Here is an 18,063-nt window from a genome sequence, read left to right as displayed (position 1 = left end):
TTCAACGATGAAAAATGAAACTCATTTAAATTATAAAACAATATATTGCCATAGGATACTGTGGTCTTTTTAAGACATTAACATTTTAAGACTTTTACAATGTAAAACCATTGTACTATATAGATTTTAATTGGAATATTCATTGATGCATTTATTTTATTAGGGGGTAACTGGTAGGGTAAGGAGGCAAGGGAATATAGAATGGTTGGTACAATTTTACCTGGGTTCCATATATAAGACAGTTTGTAGTAAATGTGTTTTTGAATTAACTTTTTTATGGTATCACTTAACATAGTGTGTTGTTTTGAACAATAGCAAAATCACCAATAAGTAAGAAGTTTTTTTAAAGAATTTGAATGCCTCTTATAACTAAAAATACCCCCGCCGCAGCAAACCTGCCGACTAAGCGAATTTCCATTTGTCTGAATTGATTTTCAGTTAAATATATTTTAATAACATTAGGTTTAACGAGTACCTAGGTTTGCTGCTACAAGGAAACTAACAAAGTGTGTTTTTTAATAAATATTGATAGCTTAGTACAAAATAAATAAATTTGCCAAATTTGATCAAAATATATCCATAAACAAGCAAACTACAACATTTGACAATATTCTCCATAAGAATAACATAGGAATTTTAAATTTACAATTTTTTTAATTTTCTCCGTTACTAACAATCGAACAAAAATACTTTTATATACTAAATTATTTGTTTTTTTAATCTCTTTAAAAAGGTCTAAAGAGAAATCGGGAAATTTTGTGTTTTGAGGGTCAAAAGTGAGAAAAACAAATTTTTACCCCATAAAACCCCCTGTAAAGCCCCGTTCCCATGGTCCGATTGTGCTGGTTCGCGAACTCATTCAAGTTTATCCCGCTTTACACCTTTAAACAAAATTTCATCAAAATCGGACAAAAATTACTCAAGTTATCGCGTTCACGGACGTATATATATATATATATATACATATATAAAAATTTGAACGAATGGTGTTTTTGGCCTCTGGGGACATCAAAATGAAAAAGCAAATCGGTCCCGGGTCTAGGTCTTACCGTGCCACCTACGGTAATAGCTACTTCCCTATAGGGAAATTCGCTAAAAGCAAAAGGTGAGCCAGTACAACACATGTTATTTGCTATTGATAGAGCGACTCAATAATAAAAGACAAATCTAATTGAATATTACATGTAGCTCTACTATGACTGTAATAATAACATCATTAACATTCGTGTAATACTAATAACAATTAATTTTCTGGGTATCAGTGGTTACAGTGCTCACCTTCAAATCTGAGGGTTGTGTTATATCAGAACAGATCTTTTCCATACCCAAAAGTCATTTGTGTCGTCAAAATTCCAAAGACGTAGGAAAACGTCTTATAAAAACACACTTAAAACATTTGCTACCAATAAACGTCAAAAGCTACCAACATATGAAACAAAACTAAAACTCTATTTAGCTAGGTAAAAATTATTGAAATCTTATATTATTTTATTTTATACCTACTTAATTAATTAAAATTAAACTTCTTTAAATATCTAGTACAAGGATTTATTATAATCTGGTAATTTTGCCAAGAATTTGGAAAGTAATAAGGAAGGTGGAAAAATGTCTTACAACCTTCAATCTAATTTAGTTAGAAAGATCCTTGTGAACATAATATGCTATACTAGAAATAGAGAGCCATGAATCAGACCTAAGATAAATCTTGAAGAAATCCCTCGAATCCATGACCATCCAGACGCTAGCTGAATATGTCACCTCAAGGTAGCAAGGGGTGGGGGGTTAGAGGACTGGACAGAAATAGCTCAGATTTCCCCCTACTGGCAATCACTGAATTTAATGCTCTTTTGGACTGTTCTCAAAGAAATTTGTCGTTGCGAATATTGTGGAGTGGAGAGAGCAGTCAGTTCCTTAGTGTTGGTCGTTCAGCTCACTACGACCTGGATAATAGCTGGATTACTTTATCTAATTAAGGTAGGCTTTAGGTGACATAGGCCTACTTGGTCAAGTTGTTGTAATCAGCTACTTACTTTCAAGTTTATGTTGTGGTGTTTCCTGATTATTAACATATTAGGAACATAAAGATACAATACTTCTTGTAAAAATACAGCCAATAAGTTAAATTATTTACTGTCTCATAATCACTAATTGGGAGGAAATGCTACTTGTTAAATAAATTTTCTGGCTGCAGAGGATATTGACTACATAAAACTTTTTTTAATAGTTTGATTCATAGACTAAAGATTATTTTAGTTGTTTACGCAAAGAAAGTCAAGTGGGGGTGTTTTGTTGAAACTTATCCATTATATAAAGATTATTTCAATATGTAATAATCTATATCTATATCTATATCTATTGTATTACGGAAATTTGTTGGGACAAGCGGAGGTGTTCTTATGAAATTCTAGTAAGAGAATAGTGTTTATCATAGAAAAATTATTGTTTTTAGTGTGGTATTAATGCAATTACAGTATATAAAAAGATTTGTCAAAATTTTTGTTTCAAAGAACTTAATTTCGTAACTTAACCTTAACGTAGGTACCGGTATGCAATTTGTTGAAAGTTCATTTAAGCTTATGAAGCCTGCATTAACTATGTATGAAGAATCTGTTTATGAATACCTATCTATGTTAACCTTCTATTCAAATTTTTTTTTTCAAACTTCTTATTCTTTTGAACTTTACTTAATAGATGAGTGAACAAAGTGAACGAATCTATGTATCGTGTATAGCGGAGTCGGAGAAAAGTTGTCGCTTGTCCGTGTGTTTGTGTGTGTGTGTGTGTGTGTGTGTGTTCGTTCTCACCAAAAACTCAAGAACCGTCGCACTTATAGCGTTCAAATTTTGCACAAATAATTATGACACCAGTGGGAAGACACCATTAAAATTCTAGACGATTCCGCTCAGTATTAATTATAAAATACTTAAAAAAGATTTTTAAATTTGTTCCATAAGAATAACATTAGGAGCTACCTTCTTCTTCTTTTTATTTGTTTACGTTTTACGACCAACAATTTTGTTGTCTACTTAAGACAGAGAGAACGACTTTTACTCTAAGCTCTTTCATTCATGGAGTAAACAGTTTGGCGTCTATGAATATATATCATTATAATTTCACTGCTTTCAGAATAATGTTATTTAAGCTGATTAATTTTCACAACTTTCAGATTTACCAATTGAACTTAACAATATTAGTCGGCAGTTATATACCGTTTATGTTCAGTATTAAAATTCACCTGTTGTGTAAATTTGAGGAAGTAGTCAAGGCGAGCAGTGCGGAGTGTGGGAACCGTTGGGGGCAGTTAGATAAATGCATCTGAAATACCAAAAGGCTATGGGAAGGGAGGAAAACAGGTCCACGTCGTAGGAAGTGGGGAAGGATTTGGTAAATGCGAGAAGTTCTGAGTGTGGGAAAAGTTTGTGGTAGTTAGATTAATGTACATTCAATACTAAAATGCTGGGGGAAGGGAGGGAAACAGGTCCACGACGTAGGTAGTGGCGATGGAAGTGGTAAATTCGAGCAGTGCTGAGTGTGGGAACCGTTTATGGCATTTAGATTCATTAGTTAGATGAACATTTATTGGATTGGATCATTTTTAGATGATATAATAGCGCTATCGTTGATATAAATCATCATTGTAAGCAATAAGATATTTTTTCGGAGATTCCTTACACTGTGCTTTGGCAATTTATTTAAGTTAGATTAGTTCAGTTTGGCTTAGTTTTGTTTATGATAGGCTTCATAACAAATATGGAAATAGGTTTTATTTAATCAAAAGACGTTTTGTACAGGAACGATGGATTTACCTCCTATCGATAACTGTTGGAAATCCATTACGTATATTACCAATGACTTTGGTTAATTAATGGACGAGAAGTTAGGATTGTTGTTGACTGAGATTTGGTTGATTTGCCCATACAAATAACATTATTGTGTTCACCAGTGACACCGGTAAGCAAGTAGGCTAGGTGTGGGTGGACTCTTTCATTATTGCGCTCATGTTCACTCATCCCGTTACGCGCAGAATAAGCGTACTACTAGTATAATTCACAATATACTTACCAAGTTGTGGTGATTACTAAACTAAGTAAATTTTTTAATCTTGACTTGGAAAAACCAAATAAATACGGTTTAAAAATTGAACAATACAAAAAATAATTAAGAACGAAAAATCTATTATTTTTGTTTTATTTTAACTAGTTTTACTCTTTTGTGACAAAAAAGAGTTACTTTTGAGGTTTTAACTCATCGTCATCTTTAAACAATTTATTTGGGCACATGATCTAAGATTTATCTGGGCTAAAAAGGCCTTATTTCCATGATTATCAGACCCAAACACTCAACACAGTATTTTGAAACATCAAAAAAGTCACAATTGATTCCACTTTGTCCTTCAGAGAATATGTTTCAGTAAATTTATTTCATAATGCTGCATGTTGCATTTCTGTTGAGAGTTTTTTGGACTTATGATTTCCCTGTTTCTTAATGAACTGCAGACAAGCGATATGTGGCTTTTACTTCATGGTGTTCTATGATCCTTTGTAACAATGTATTTTTCAATTTGTTTCAAAAAAATAAATAAACTATCTTAATTTTATAAGCTTAACAAAAACTAGCCTAATACATGGTCCATAAAAATATCACCTTTAATTAGAACAAAATACCCTATAACCACAGCAAATTGCGCTGACTAAGCAAATTTCCATTTGCCTGATTGGATTTTGGCTTAAATATTTCCTTAAATATGTCAGATTCATACTCTATTTAAATAAAATTAGGTTAAACAAGAACTTCGGTTTCCTGTTTCAGGGAAGGTTATGTATATAATTATGTATATAAATAATGTATATAATGTAAATAGAATTAATTGGTGCATTTTTTAAATGCAGCTTATAGGATGAAATAAGTAGTGTTTTGCAAAATTTGATCAGAACATGTCCATAAACAAGCAAATAATAACAGTTTACTAAGAAAAACATCTTTTATGGAATGTTCTCCTTAACCATTAGGCATATTACTATGCTTTTTAATATACTGTACAATTTTTTTTATCCCTACAGAAGTGGTTTGGATAGAAATTGTAAAATCTTTTGTTGTGAGGGTCAAAAATGAGTAAAACTAATTTGTTACCCCCATAAACCAAGGCCCCCACTAGAAAATCAGGCCATGCTGAAAAAAACCACGTCACAGTGGTGGATAGTTGTACTAAAGTTGCCAGACGTAAACAGCCAGCTTATTTACCTAAAACATACGGGATATGGCAGTGAATCTATTCGCAAGTGTGACGTCATGGATCTTTCAGCATGGCCTGTTTTTCTAGTGGGGCCTTGATAAAACCCGGTTCCCATAGTCTGACTCTCGTTCAAATAACTGTATGTTTACATGAGTATACCAAATTTCATCAAAATTTTTTACTCAAGTTAATGCTCAACTTTCACACATATATATATATTTGAATTTGAATGGATTGTGTTTTTGGCCTCTGGGGTCATGAGACCTAGGGTAATAGCTTATTCCCTATATGAGAAATTCGCTAAAACAAAGGACCATCTGTGTTTGGAATGTAACTTATTGTGTATTGTGATGGCTTAGCCAAGGTATGGGAGCTAAGTATAGGGCGGCATACCAGTAATTCGCAGACTTAGACGCCACGGCCTGGCACTCCGCCATCAGGTGGTGGTTCCGCTACTGTCTTGGTTAATTTGTGTCCCTGGCTATAATTAGATTTTATCTCAGTAATTGGAGTTTCCAGTACAGTTCACTTAATAATTTGTTTCTGGCAGTTTACACTGATCTAATTGATTTTGGGACTCGAGGTCAGTTAACAATAAACCAAAACCTTTGTTGTTCTTAATTTGTAGTAATGATTTCTGCAGCGAATGTACAATCAGAATAATATACAGTGTGTAAATTAAGTCTTGAATCAAATCTGTATTTTAAAAATCGAAATAGATAGAAATATTGTGTTTGTAGCATTGATTCTTAACAAAGAGTCCGCTATTTTTTACACCAACAAATTTTAAAACCCTCCTAACAGGGGTATGGGGTGACTTATTTTTTTAAATAGCAACCCCTATTGAGTGACCCCTCATTTTGAAGGGCTTGTCAAAAGAAACATAATGACGCAAATCTGAGGTGAATATCTCACCCCTAGCCAAAATGGCGGGTATTCCAAAATGGGTGCTTTTTCACATAAATCTAATTTTGGAGTACCCGCCATTTAGGCTAGGGATGAAATATCTACCTCAGGTTTGTGTCATTGTATTTATTTTTACAAACCCTTCAAAATGAGGGGTCACTCAATAGGGGTTGTTATTAAAAAATAAATCACCCCCTCCACCTACACTGTTAAAGGGGGTTAAAAAATATTGTTGATTTGGAGCCAATGTAAACAATCAATTTCACAAACAGAATATTTCTAATTATTAGTTTAAAAAATAAAGATTTGTTTCCATATTTGTGAAATTTGTGCTTTTTCACATACATTAAATCAAATTTTGGAATACCTGCCATTTTGGCTAGAGGTGAGATATCCACCTCGGGACTGCGTCATTGTGTTTATTTTAATAAATCCTTCAAAATTAGGGGTCAGTCAATAAGGGATACTATTTGAAAAAAATAAGTCCCCTCCTACCCCCTACCCTGTTAGGAGGGTAAAAAAATATTTTTGATGTCAAAGTTACGAAAACCTTTGATCACAGTCAACGCCACACACAGAATATTTATATCTATTTCAGTTTAAAAAATACAAATTTGTTTCAAGATTTAATTTACACACTGTATTACAACAATAATAAACCGTATTGGTGGAAAGCTTAATTTTATTGTCTAGTTTCCTTATTAATAATATTATACTTCGAGTAGAATAATAAAATAGATAAAGCTTTGGCAATAACAAAGCCATGGTAATTACTAATTAACCTACAACTGACATAACACTGATTCTACAAACTATGTCCGTAATCACCTTACACCTGAAACCTACCTACTTCTCATGAAAATAGTGCATAAGGAGCTCTCATAACCCCTTTTATTTTTTTTATTTAATTGTATTATTAGTACTCTATGTTAAAAAATTCCCAATCTCGAAAATCGATTGGTGTTTCAGAATTAGCCAATTCTATCAACTCGTAAAAAATAGATAAGTAGGTTTTTGCAACAAATATTTTTTTAGTTTCCCCCATTTATAGAGGTGTTTTTGAAAGTGTTGAAATAAGTAAATTAAAATCTATATATTAATTTGAAACTGTTTTTCTTTGTCATAGCTATTTTGAGAGAACGGCTGGGTGTAGAAACTCTGTAGAGGTGTCTAAAGAAAGGTCTTGGTCTGTAGATGAGCTATCAAAAGAGAAACATGGTGAATTCCCTTGGGGCTCTGCCCCAGTGGCCTTTAAATTCCCATCCCAAGTTATTATTATGGAGGAAAACGGGGTTTTTGTCATAGCTAATTTGAGAGAACGGCTGGGTGTAGAAACTTGGTAGGGGTCTCTAAAGAAAGGTCTTGGTCTGTAGATGAGCCATCAAAAGAAGAACGAGGTAAATTCCCTTGGGGCTCTGCCCCAGAAGCTTTTAAAGTTGCCTCTTCAGATTTGTTTACATTACGACCATATGCATAATTCTACACTACTGTTAATGAAACAGCTGTTAGTGATTTATTGAATTTGTCAAAATGAAGTACAGTATTTGCAATGGGGTTTTCTGATTTTAAATTGGATTTTCTTCTGCATCATGTCATGTTTTGCAATATAATGTTCTAGTACCTGGGGACCGAGCTTTGCTCGGAAAAATTATTAGTTTACTCTGAAAAGTATTGCAGATACATTAATCCACTCCCATTCTCCACACTGCTCACCATCACTACTTACTTCACCACTCCCTACGTCGTGAACCTGTTTTCCTCCCTTCTTGTAGCATTTTAGGATTGTAGATACCTTAAAGTAATTCCCATAAACAGTTCCCAGACTCCAGACTGCTCACCTTTACTACTTCCTTCACCACTTCCTATGTCGCAGACCTCTTTCCATCCCTTCCCATAGGATTTTAGGATTGTAGATTCCTTGATCTAATCGTCATAAACAGTTTCCACACTCCAGACTAGTCGCCTTTACTACTTCCTTCACCACTTCCTACGTCGCGGACCTGATTCCCTCCCTTCCCATAGCATTTTAGGATTGTAGATAACTTGATCTAATCGTTATTAACAGTTCCCACACTCCAGGGTGCTCACCTTTACTACTTCCTTCACCACTTCCTATGTCGCAGACCTGTTTCCCTCCCTTCCCATAGCATTTTAGGATTGCAGATTCCTTAATCTAATCGTCATAAACAGTTTTCACACTCCAGACTGCTCGCCTTTACTACTTCCTTCACCACTCCCTATGTCATAGACCTGTTTGCCCTCCTTCCTAATAATATTTTAGAATTGGAGATACATTAATGCCACAGACGGTTCCCACACTCTGCACTGCTAGCCTTACAACTTCCTTCCCCACCCCCTACGTCATGGACCTGTTTTCCTCCCTTCCCATTACATTTTAGGATTGCAGATACCTTAATTTAATCGTCATAAACAGTTCCCACACTCCAGACTGCTCGCCTTTACTACTTCCTTCCCCACTTCCTACGTCATGGACCTGTTTTCCTCCCTTCCCATTACATTTTAGGATTGCAGATACCTTAATTTAATCTTCATAAACAGTTCCCACACTCCAGACTGCTCGCCTTTACTACTTCCTTCACCACTTCCTATGTCGTGGACCTGTTTTCCTCCCTTTCCATAGCATTTAAGGATTGCAGATACCGTAATCTAATCGTCATAAACAGATCCCACACTCCACACTGCTACCCTTGAATATAGAATCGAGTAATCTTCAGTATAATCTTTGCTCAATAGTAACAACTGATGTTTTTCCTTTTGTACTGTATTTTGTTTTGCTAGTATACTGTGGATAGACAAATTACAAGTCTTTTGTTTACTTTTTCCTTGTTATTTAATTCAGCCAACATGGTTACCTAGCAACCCATAAGACTAATGTTAAAAAAATGTGATTTTCAGTTTCATTTTTCTACGTAATTAGATTTTTGTTGGCAGTTCTAACTGCAGTAAACTCGTTTTTAGGCCAGAAATAAACTATATACAACATTTGAAGAAAATTGTCGGAGCCGTTTTCGAGATCTTGGTGCAAGCATACATACATACAAGCAAACTTTGCTCGTATTAGGGTATAGGATTACCAAATCAGTGGAAAATCCTAATATCACAGTAACTCTTAAAATTATTTCTTTTGGAGTTAACTTATATCTATTGTATGGGTTGGTTTCTGCCTTTTTTACCACTTCTTGGAGATTGTACGTAGGTGATATTTGTTGGCATTTTGCATCTGTAGATGAAAATTGGGTTGGTATAATTATTGCAATGGAAAATTATATTATATGTTATGGAAAATAAATCCTGGACAATTTGATATAGGCTAAAAATACCCCCGCCGCAGCAAACCTGCCGTCTAAGCGAATTTCCATTTGGCCGAATTGGTTTTCAATTGATCTATTTAAATAACATTAGGTTTAACGAGTACCTAGGTTTGCTGCTACAAGGAAACTAATAAAGTAGTGTGTTTTTAGTAAAATATTGATAGCTTACTATGAAATAAATAAATTTGCCAAGTTTGATCAAAATATATCCATAAACAAGCAAACTACAATATTTTACAATATTCTCCATAAGAATAACATGGGAATTTTAAATTTATCATTTTTTTAGTTTTCTCCGTAACCAATAACCGTACAAAAACACTTTGATATACTGAATTGTTTGTTTTTTTAAGCTCTTTAAGAAGGTTTAGAGAAAAATGGGAAATTTTGTGTTTTGAGGGTAAGAAGTGAGAAAAACCAATTTTTACCCCATAAAACCCCCCATTAAACCCTGTTCCCATGGTCCGATCATGCTGGATCGCGAACTCATTCAAGTTTATCCCGCCTTACACCTTCAAACCAAATTTCATCAAAATCGGATAAAAATTACTCAAGTTATCGTGTTCACGGACACATATATATATAAATCTATATATATATATACCTATATATATATATATATACATATATATATATATATATAAATTTGAACGAATGGTGTTTTTGGCCTCTGGGGACATTAAAATGAAAAAGTAAATCGGTCCCGGGCCTAAGTCTTACCATGAGACCTACGGTAATAGCTACTTCCCTATAGGGAAATTCGCTAATAAAACTGAATTAACACCGTTCTACATTTCTTGAGCAATCATTGAAATAATCGATTTGCAAACAATGGAAACATAGAAAAAGTCATAGAACACAACCAAGTAGAAGAACTAGAAATAATTTTTTTTTTCATTCATAATCGTTGTTATAGACAACCTAATGCGGCTATGAGAGAGAAAAATTTGTAGAAAACACTAAAAAAACAAGATAAGCTTTTTGAAAAAAGATAAGATATTTACAAAAGATTTTGATTATATCTAACTGTTGTATAGATCGTGAGTATTTCCATAATCTTTAAGTCGCCTGTAATGCTTCGCAATTGCTCGAATTCGAGCAACAGGTACACTAGTAGTAAAAAAAATTTAAATTTAAAATTTAAAAAAATACATTAAAAATAAATGTCACAAAAAATAACTGTGAACAATGTAAAACCCTCGTTGCAAACTATGTGAATAAAAATGTACATCCCTTTTAAACATTAGGTTTCCTATTGTAGAAATGTCAATGTAGGTACGGTATTTGCTTTAATTTCTTACAATGACATTTCAACCAGCAGCATAAAACTACAATCTGAAGAAAATATATCAAAAACTTCAGTATAATATTAACTGAAGGTTTATTTTCTCAATAATTGATATTTTTTGGCAACAGCAGCTCAACATAAAGGTTTTATTATGTTGGCAACAATTCAATACATTAAAAGCCTTGTTTTACTAGTTGTGCATTTCTCTGTTTCTGATATCAGACTATTTTGATAAAATGCCAAATTGGCTTGTTCATTTACAATGTATTGCTATTTATTGTCATTGTATTGCTATTCTTGGTAACATAGTTGTCCTTATTGAATCTTTAATTGTTAAGCGGCAAGATTATACATGCTTCTAATCTTTATCATTCTACTATAGGCTATAACAGGGCTCTGCTGTAAGGGTTCAAACCCAGCAGAGGAAGTGGCTTGGTACTGTTTGTCTTCATTTTGAACCAATAGGGTTTGATTTTTCCAAGCGCTGTTTGCAGTTGGTTATAATATACATGTATGCTCTATTCTTTTAACAGTCTATTCTTTATGCAGGGAGTTCTAATATAAAACAATAATAGAATCTGTTACTAAAAAAAAAATACTGTTATTCTAGTTCAAAAGCCATGGGGGGTTCATGTACTTAATGTGTGGGAAGTGTGCTATTAGATGTCAACCAAAATAAAATTATCTCTACATAGCTAATGGTTTTTAAATTTTCTAGGACTGAAACGAGTAGCGTGGCCTCCACCACCAACCGAAGAAGCTGAGTTCTTAGTTGAGGAGCCTGCTCCGGTATACAGCCAAGTAAGTGCTTAAATAGTTAGTTTTTTGGTCCTGATGGCTTAAGGTGCTCTGTTGCCAATAACTCATCCAGTCATCATATAGTTATGAAAAAAATAACCTACAAACACAGTTAGCAACTAGGCTACTTATTACAAAACCTTCCACAATAGACTAATGTTTCTCTTAAGTTCTGTCTGATGTTTAAAGAATGGCTTAAATAGTCAAAGATTATATAGTTACGATTCAGAGAGCTCCATAGATCTAAGAGGTCAATATTACATCAACCAGACTTATAAAAAATATGATTTTCATAAATGTGTGGTTGGTATTCAGAGTTGGTTTCACAATAACTTTTATTGTTGTTTGTGCTCTGTGTGCATTAGGAGTAGATAGCTTGTAAATAAGAAAACATTCAATCAGAAAAGTGCTATGATGATCCCTAGTAGTGATCTTTTTAGGATATTACACCTGTTGCATTATCACTTTACATATTAGCATAGTTCTCAAAATATTTGACATTATTATTTTAGGGGGATTTAATTTTGAAGTCCCTATTTGGATTGAATGTACTCAAGTGGAAAGTCATGCCATTTAAAAGTCGAAACAAGCTCTCTATGATTGCTCCAGCAAAAGATGAGAAAGTTGTCAGTAGAAACCCTAGATATGTTCCCATGAAGGTGATTAGACGGAAGCCCAATGTAATTGCCTTCATCAACCTTGATTATATCAATGTGTAACTTGCTATTCCTATTCTTCTTTCTCTTCCAGTTTTCTATTTTCTATTTTATGTAACCCTCCTTCAACTTTCTCCAGTGTATTTGACAGGTTTTACGAAGTGTCCTAACAATTCCCCATCAGCTTTTTTCAAGATAGTTATTGATAAATCAAACATGTTTACTTTGAACTTACAAGGCGTCCAGTGGTCGAAAACTCAATAAAAAATATGTATGTACAGCATTAGAGATCGATGATGTACAGACTCTATTTTCACCCCATACTGTAAATAAAACATGTTATTCATGGAATCCTTAATACGTGAAGGCGATTCCTACACAACTACTCCTCCTTTAATAATGGACGGATTTTTACAAACAATCTGTTAAAATTAAGTATTTTTTGTGTAGACGCCCCTTTTCACCAATTCCTGTAACAAAAGTCCTCGGGCTTTGCCCCACAGGCTATCAAAATTCCAATGTATTTCTTATGAAGAAAAGATACTGTTTACTTAACAGACGAATAATTTGTAATAATTACAGCTGTTCATAGTAAACACATGATACACACAAGAGCGTTCATTTTCAGAGTGAGTTCGTTTTCAGTTTCGATAACTGAAGTCGAGTATTTGATTAGACTACATTATCTTTGAGTTGACTCTTTTAAGTAATTGGAAATTATGACTGTTATTCGTTTTGAAATAACACCTGTAATACTTTGCAATTAGTTTGTTTTGATTTTCTGTTTATATTTTACTGTTATTTCGTCACCAGCATGGCAACCCATAAAGCCCATTTTAATTGTTTTTAAATTTCAAATTCATTTTTGTGCTTATTTTTGAGCCTATTATAATTTATACAGTAAAATATCTTTCATTTGGTACCTTGTGTAATTCGGTCTAGTAGTATGGCCAGGCTAGCTGTCATAAGTTTGGCAAAAGTTTTTTTTTTTTATTAGTGGAGTTGTATAAAGTGGCAGAATATTTCAGTTCTGGCGGGGAACATGCAACCTGAGGTGATTATAGTATACAAATCCCTGAACATTAAACGCCCAGACCCCAATTTTTAAGGTCCTCGGTCGTCTGTAATGACCTCATCAAAAAGCTGTAAGAGGATGCTGGGTCGCCATGAATTGGTTATAACACCGAAATGCCTGAACCGATTTTAATGAAATTTAGCATACAAGTTTTTGAATACATTATCTCGGCCCAGGTTAACAATGGTCGAGTTTGATTAAGTCATTACCAAACATGTAACTCTACGTTTCTTTGAACAATTTCGTGATCCAGCATGATCGGACCATGGAAACGGGGTTTTTAGGGGAATTTAAGGGGTAAAGATTGTGTTTTCTCATGTTTGTTTTCTCATAACCTTCAAAACATGAAATTCACCAATTTATCTCCTAACAATTTTGAAAAGATTAAAAAAATTTAGTATGTTGAAGTGTTTTTGTATGGTTATTGGTTACAGAGAAAATACAAAAAATTTTAAATTTATAATTCCCATGTGTTATTTTTACGGATAATACATAAACTGTTGTAGTTTGCTTGTTTATGGATATATTTTGATGAAATTTTTCAAATTTATTAATTGTAAACTAAGCTATTAATATTATTAATCAAAACTCAATTTATTACTCTCCCTGTAGCAGCAAACCTAGGTACTCATGAAACCTAATGTTATTGAAATAGATTTAATCGAAAATCAAATCTGGCAAATGGAAACTCACTTAGTCTGCAGGTTTGCTGTTCTGGGGGTATTTTGCCTATAAAATACCCCCAATAAGATAAATAAATGCCTAAAGGAAAGCCTATTAAAAGGAACCAATGCCTTAAGGAATGCCTATAAATGCAGACATGGCATCACAACCTGTGATTGCAAGGAAAATGAATACGTTTCCACAGATCTCTGGAGGGAGTTGAGAACACGAAACACTGAAAATTATTTATTATTTTAGTTATTAACGGCCGCCATTTTGAAACGACTTGATCAAACTCAACCATTGTCAACCTGGGCTGAGGTAATGTATTCAAACACTTGTATGCCAAATTTCATTAAAGTCGGTTCAGGCATTTGGGTGTTATAAACAATTCATAGTGACCCAGCATCCTCTTACAGCCGCACTAAATATATAATAAGGTTGTGGAATTTACATTTAGAACAGATGAACATAACACATTACCAGGAGCAAAAATAAAATGTTAACATCTTTGAAATAATCACTTATAAATAAGAAAATATAGAGATATAATCGATTGTAGGCGACTACAGTACAAATAGATTCACTAAAAATTAAATCTACTTAATTTTTTGAGTCTTCTGTTCCTAATGTGTATTCCTAATCTATGACATGTAAAGATTTTGAGTTGAAATGTTTTTCACAATATATTTAAAGGAATCTGAGAAATTGTTTTAGCTTTCAAATAAGTTATAGGTAAAAAAATTAATATTAATATACTATGTCAAAGCTTGAAATTGTTATTTGCTGATACTTGCATATTGAATCACAGATAACAAATGAAAAATTATTGCTAAAAGCTAAAAGATCTTTACCCTTCCTGGACGGGCGAAATCGTGACATAAAACGGGAAAAAAATATAGGAAAATAAAAATCAATTTTCCTTATTTGTGTTTTGTTATAAAAGTATACATTAAATAAACACAATGAAACACTTCTTACTGCCAAAATAATTTTTTACTCGTTTTTTACTATGCGGATATATCCGCTACCCAAATAAAGAACAATATATAAACAATAAATAAAGATAACATAGTGTTGAGCACGAAACATCGAGGGGGGAGTGTAGGAGAGGTGGGGGTGTGCGGGAGAAGGGGAGGCGTGGGAGAGGGGTAGGCGCGGGAGAGAGCGCAGCCATGGAGAGAGCAGGAAAGTGGCGCCTTGGTTGTACGGCGAAACATCTGGTTACTGCTCAAGCTCCTGCCAGTCTGTCTGAAGAGAAGGCGGATATATCCGCTTCCCGTCCGGAACATCAAAAACCATAAGCGGATATATCCCAACAACACTGAAAAGTCTCACCCCACTAGACACTAGTGGTATTAAATTAATCCAACGGCAATTAATTTTTGAGATAACTGAACAAATGCAACAGTGGGGAGCATGCCATCTTGATCGCTACTCTAATTGAGTTGATCTATACCTAGATGCACAATAATTTGCAAAAAAATCAATGTTAACTGCACATTCCAAAGACCACACCAGGACACTTTTTGTTGACCATTACTTAATTGTGTCACTGTCCCTCGGCACAATTTAATCTCAACACTATCTATGATAATTCCTTGAGTTCATCGATGTATTTAAACAAATGCTATACATACTTTATTGTAACATGTTCCCACTAATGTTGCAGGCACCAGGAGTACAAGCACCTCCAGCTCAGCCCATCCACCGACCGAGTCCATCACCCGTACCATTCACACCCCCTCCAGCTACAATCACACTACGAGCCTCCCCTCCCATCAGTCAAGTATCTGCCCCCGTGTACTCCAGCCAACCAATCACGGCGTCTGTCAAGGGAGGAGCCCGCAGCCGCGGGGATCAGAAATGGCCTCCAGAGAACGTCAAACAGCAGGCGGAGGCTGAGAATGAGGCAAGGATAGCCCTGGCCAAGGGGCCTGCGTTCCGACCTCGTAAGGTGAAGAAGGACTACTCACAGTTCTTTGCACAACACGCCCTAAACAGCACATACCCTGGCTATCGCCCCCCTCCCGGCACACAACACTATTTAGAGGACGGCACGTCGGCTTTGTAACCACATCTGTATAGGGTGTGATGCAACATGTACATACGAAGAATTTTACAATTCAAACATCGATAACGATTATTAATGCAATATCGTCGAAACATTATCTGCAGTGATTACATGAAGCCAAACGCTTGATAATGCTGTTGAAATCCGTCACAGGGTAGAATTTTATTTGTTAACCACAAGCTGATTTTGTTGCATTTGCTTTCATAATATACCTGCACAGTCGCTTTAGTAGGATTTGGCTTACACCATTGTGAAACACAAAGATAGAAAACAAGTTTGTTTAAAGAAAAATCATTATTGTAATGAAGCAAATTAAAGACACAATTTTTGTATTAATATTTACTGTGTTTGATCAAATTTCAAAAATGATGACCTTACTTTGATCTACTTTGTGAAACAAATCATGTTAGTTTAAGACACTTGAAGTGATATTTTTGTACTTGCAGTTTTGTACTTTAGTCATTAGATCGTTCACCAAAGAACCCTCACTAATTATCTTTCTTATTTCTTCTTATCTTTTACTAGACTTTTGTTTCCTTTTATACACGAGCCCTCGATGCCCACATGTTATAGCTTTCACTGTATGGTTGTGGTCCTTCAATGTCCTCAATCTTTGTTTTGTTATAAATGTAAGCTATTTTTAACTATTGTTTTAATAAACATCAAAGAAAAATCGTCTATGACCACTTTATTGATGAACCAATGTTTTATTCTAAGGTTATTTTATAGAATATCTCCAAGACAAAAATAATGTAGAAAAATCTTGTTATTAAAAAAAATACTTTTTTATATTTTTTTATTTTTATGTATGTTATACAGGGGTGAGAAAATTCAAAGGCTCCCTTATGAAAAATATTACAAATAAGAGTCTGATGATGAGTAAAAAACCAGGAACAGCAAAAAATTCACTCATTTACAGTGTTTAAACACAATAATAATTCAATATTTACTGACAAATAACCCAAATAAGATAAATTGAAAACATGATTGGGAAAGGAGTACAAGCTGCTTTGTGTTACGCAAATTTACATTGAAGTTAGTGTGCAGTCGGCCAGTCGGGTTTTACAGTAATAAAATAATTAGAGTAAGAATTAATTTAGTATTCCTGACCGATACGCAATGTAAATTGTATATAATTCAATTTTATACAATACATTTTAGAGCAGTAACACAAACAATAGGTGGACAATGAAGTTTTCTGCTTGCAATGTTTCATAAATATATACATGAACATCTACTACAGTCTATTTACTTCATATAATACTTTTATATTATCAATTATCAACTTATTAACTTATCAATCTACATAAATCTACTTATCTTATACAAAAGTTTACTAACTTGTATATTTTTTTAATAATTGCAAATAGGGTTCCGACGTTTCCTGGCCTCCGATCTACTACAATCTATTTTCTTCATATAATACTTTACTATTATCAACTTACAAACTTATCAATCTCCTCTTATATATTCATGAAATCGTTATTACTTTAATGTTGATTTTCACTCTATAACGAACCCTACTCTCCTTATATTTGTACTTCGCTTGACCAACAACTCAGTTGTAAAAATACTTAACTAACATACTCTCTTACCGCAACTTTAAAAATGATTTTTTTATGAGGTGTTCCTTAAGGTCGAGCTCGAAGTTAGCTTATATAACTTAATATTGACGGTTTCACTTCTTCCTTTGTTACAACTTAACTCTAATATACTAATGAAAAAACTAACAGCTAGCTGGATTAGCTGTATACTAATGACGACTAACAGCTAGGGGGCCTGGGGGCGGAGCCCCCAGCGAGCCAAAGGCGAGTGTCAATTATATATTTGGTTTGCACAAATAAGATGCCTATTGCCTATTTGCATTATTCAAAGTCAATGGTACGCCTGGTTCATTGAAATGGAATGTCTATTTACAGGTTCTAAAGTCAATGGTACAATTGGCTCACATAAATGAACTGTCTACTTGCAGTATCCTAAATCGATGGTACACCTGCTTCACATAAATGAGAAATCTATTTGCATTATTCAAAGTCAT

The 18,063-nt window shown here is 34.0% G+C and overlaps 1 protein-coding gene across 4 annotated transcripts in view; it reads left to right on the top strand.

Annotated features, from left to right (window-relative positions):
- LOC128983414 (uncharacterized) overlaps window positions 1-16,701 on the top strand; it is a 60,076-nt gene extending 43,375 nt beyond the window's left edge. For all 4 annotated transcript variants that reach the window (XM_054402695.1, XM_054402698.1, XM_054402696.1 and 1 more), the window contains 2 exons: window positions 11,478-11,560; window positions 15,624-16,701. In XM_054402695.1, the coding sequence (XP_054258670.1) occupies window positions 11,478-11,560; window positions 15,624-16,025 (485 nt within the window). In that variant the 3' untranslated portion in view covers window positions 16,026-16,701. The remainder of the gene's footprint in view (window positions 1-11,477; window positions 11,561-15,623) is intronic.
- Window positions 16,702-18,063: the final 1,362 nt, after the last annotated feature.

Source organism: Macrosteles quadrilineatus, unplaced genomic scaffold (assembly GCF_028750875.1).
Source record: "Macrosteles quadrilineatus isolate MER2022 unplaced genomic scaffold, UCM_ALF_1.0 Scaffold_1__1_contigs__length_201487025, whole genome shotgun sequence".
NCBI classification, from domain to species: domain Eukaryota; kingdom Metazoa; phylum Arthropoda; class Insecta; order Hemiptera; family Cicadellidae; genus Macrosteles; species Macrosteles quadrilineatus.
This window is presented reverse-complemented; position numbering and strand designations above follow the sequence as displayed.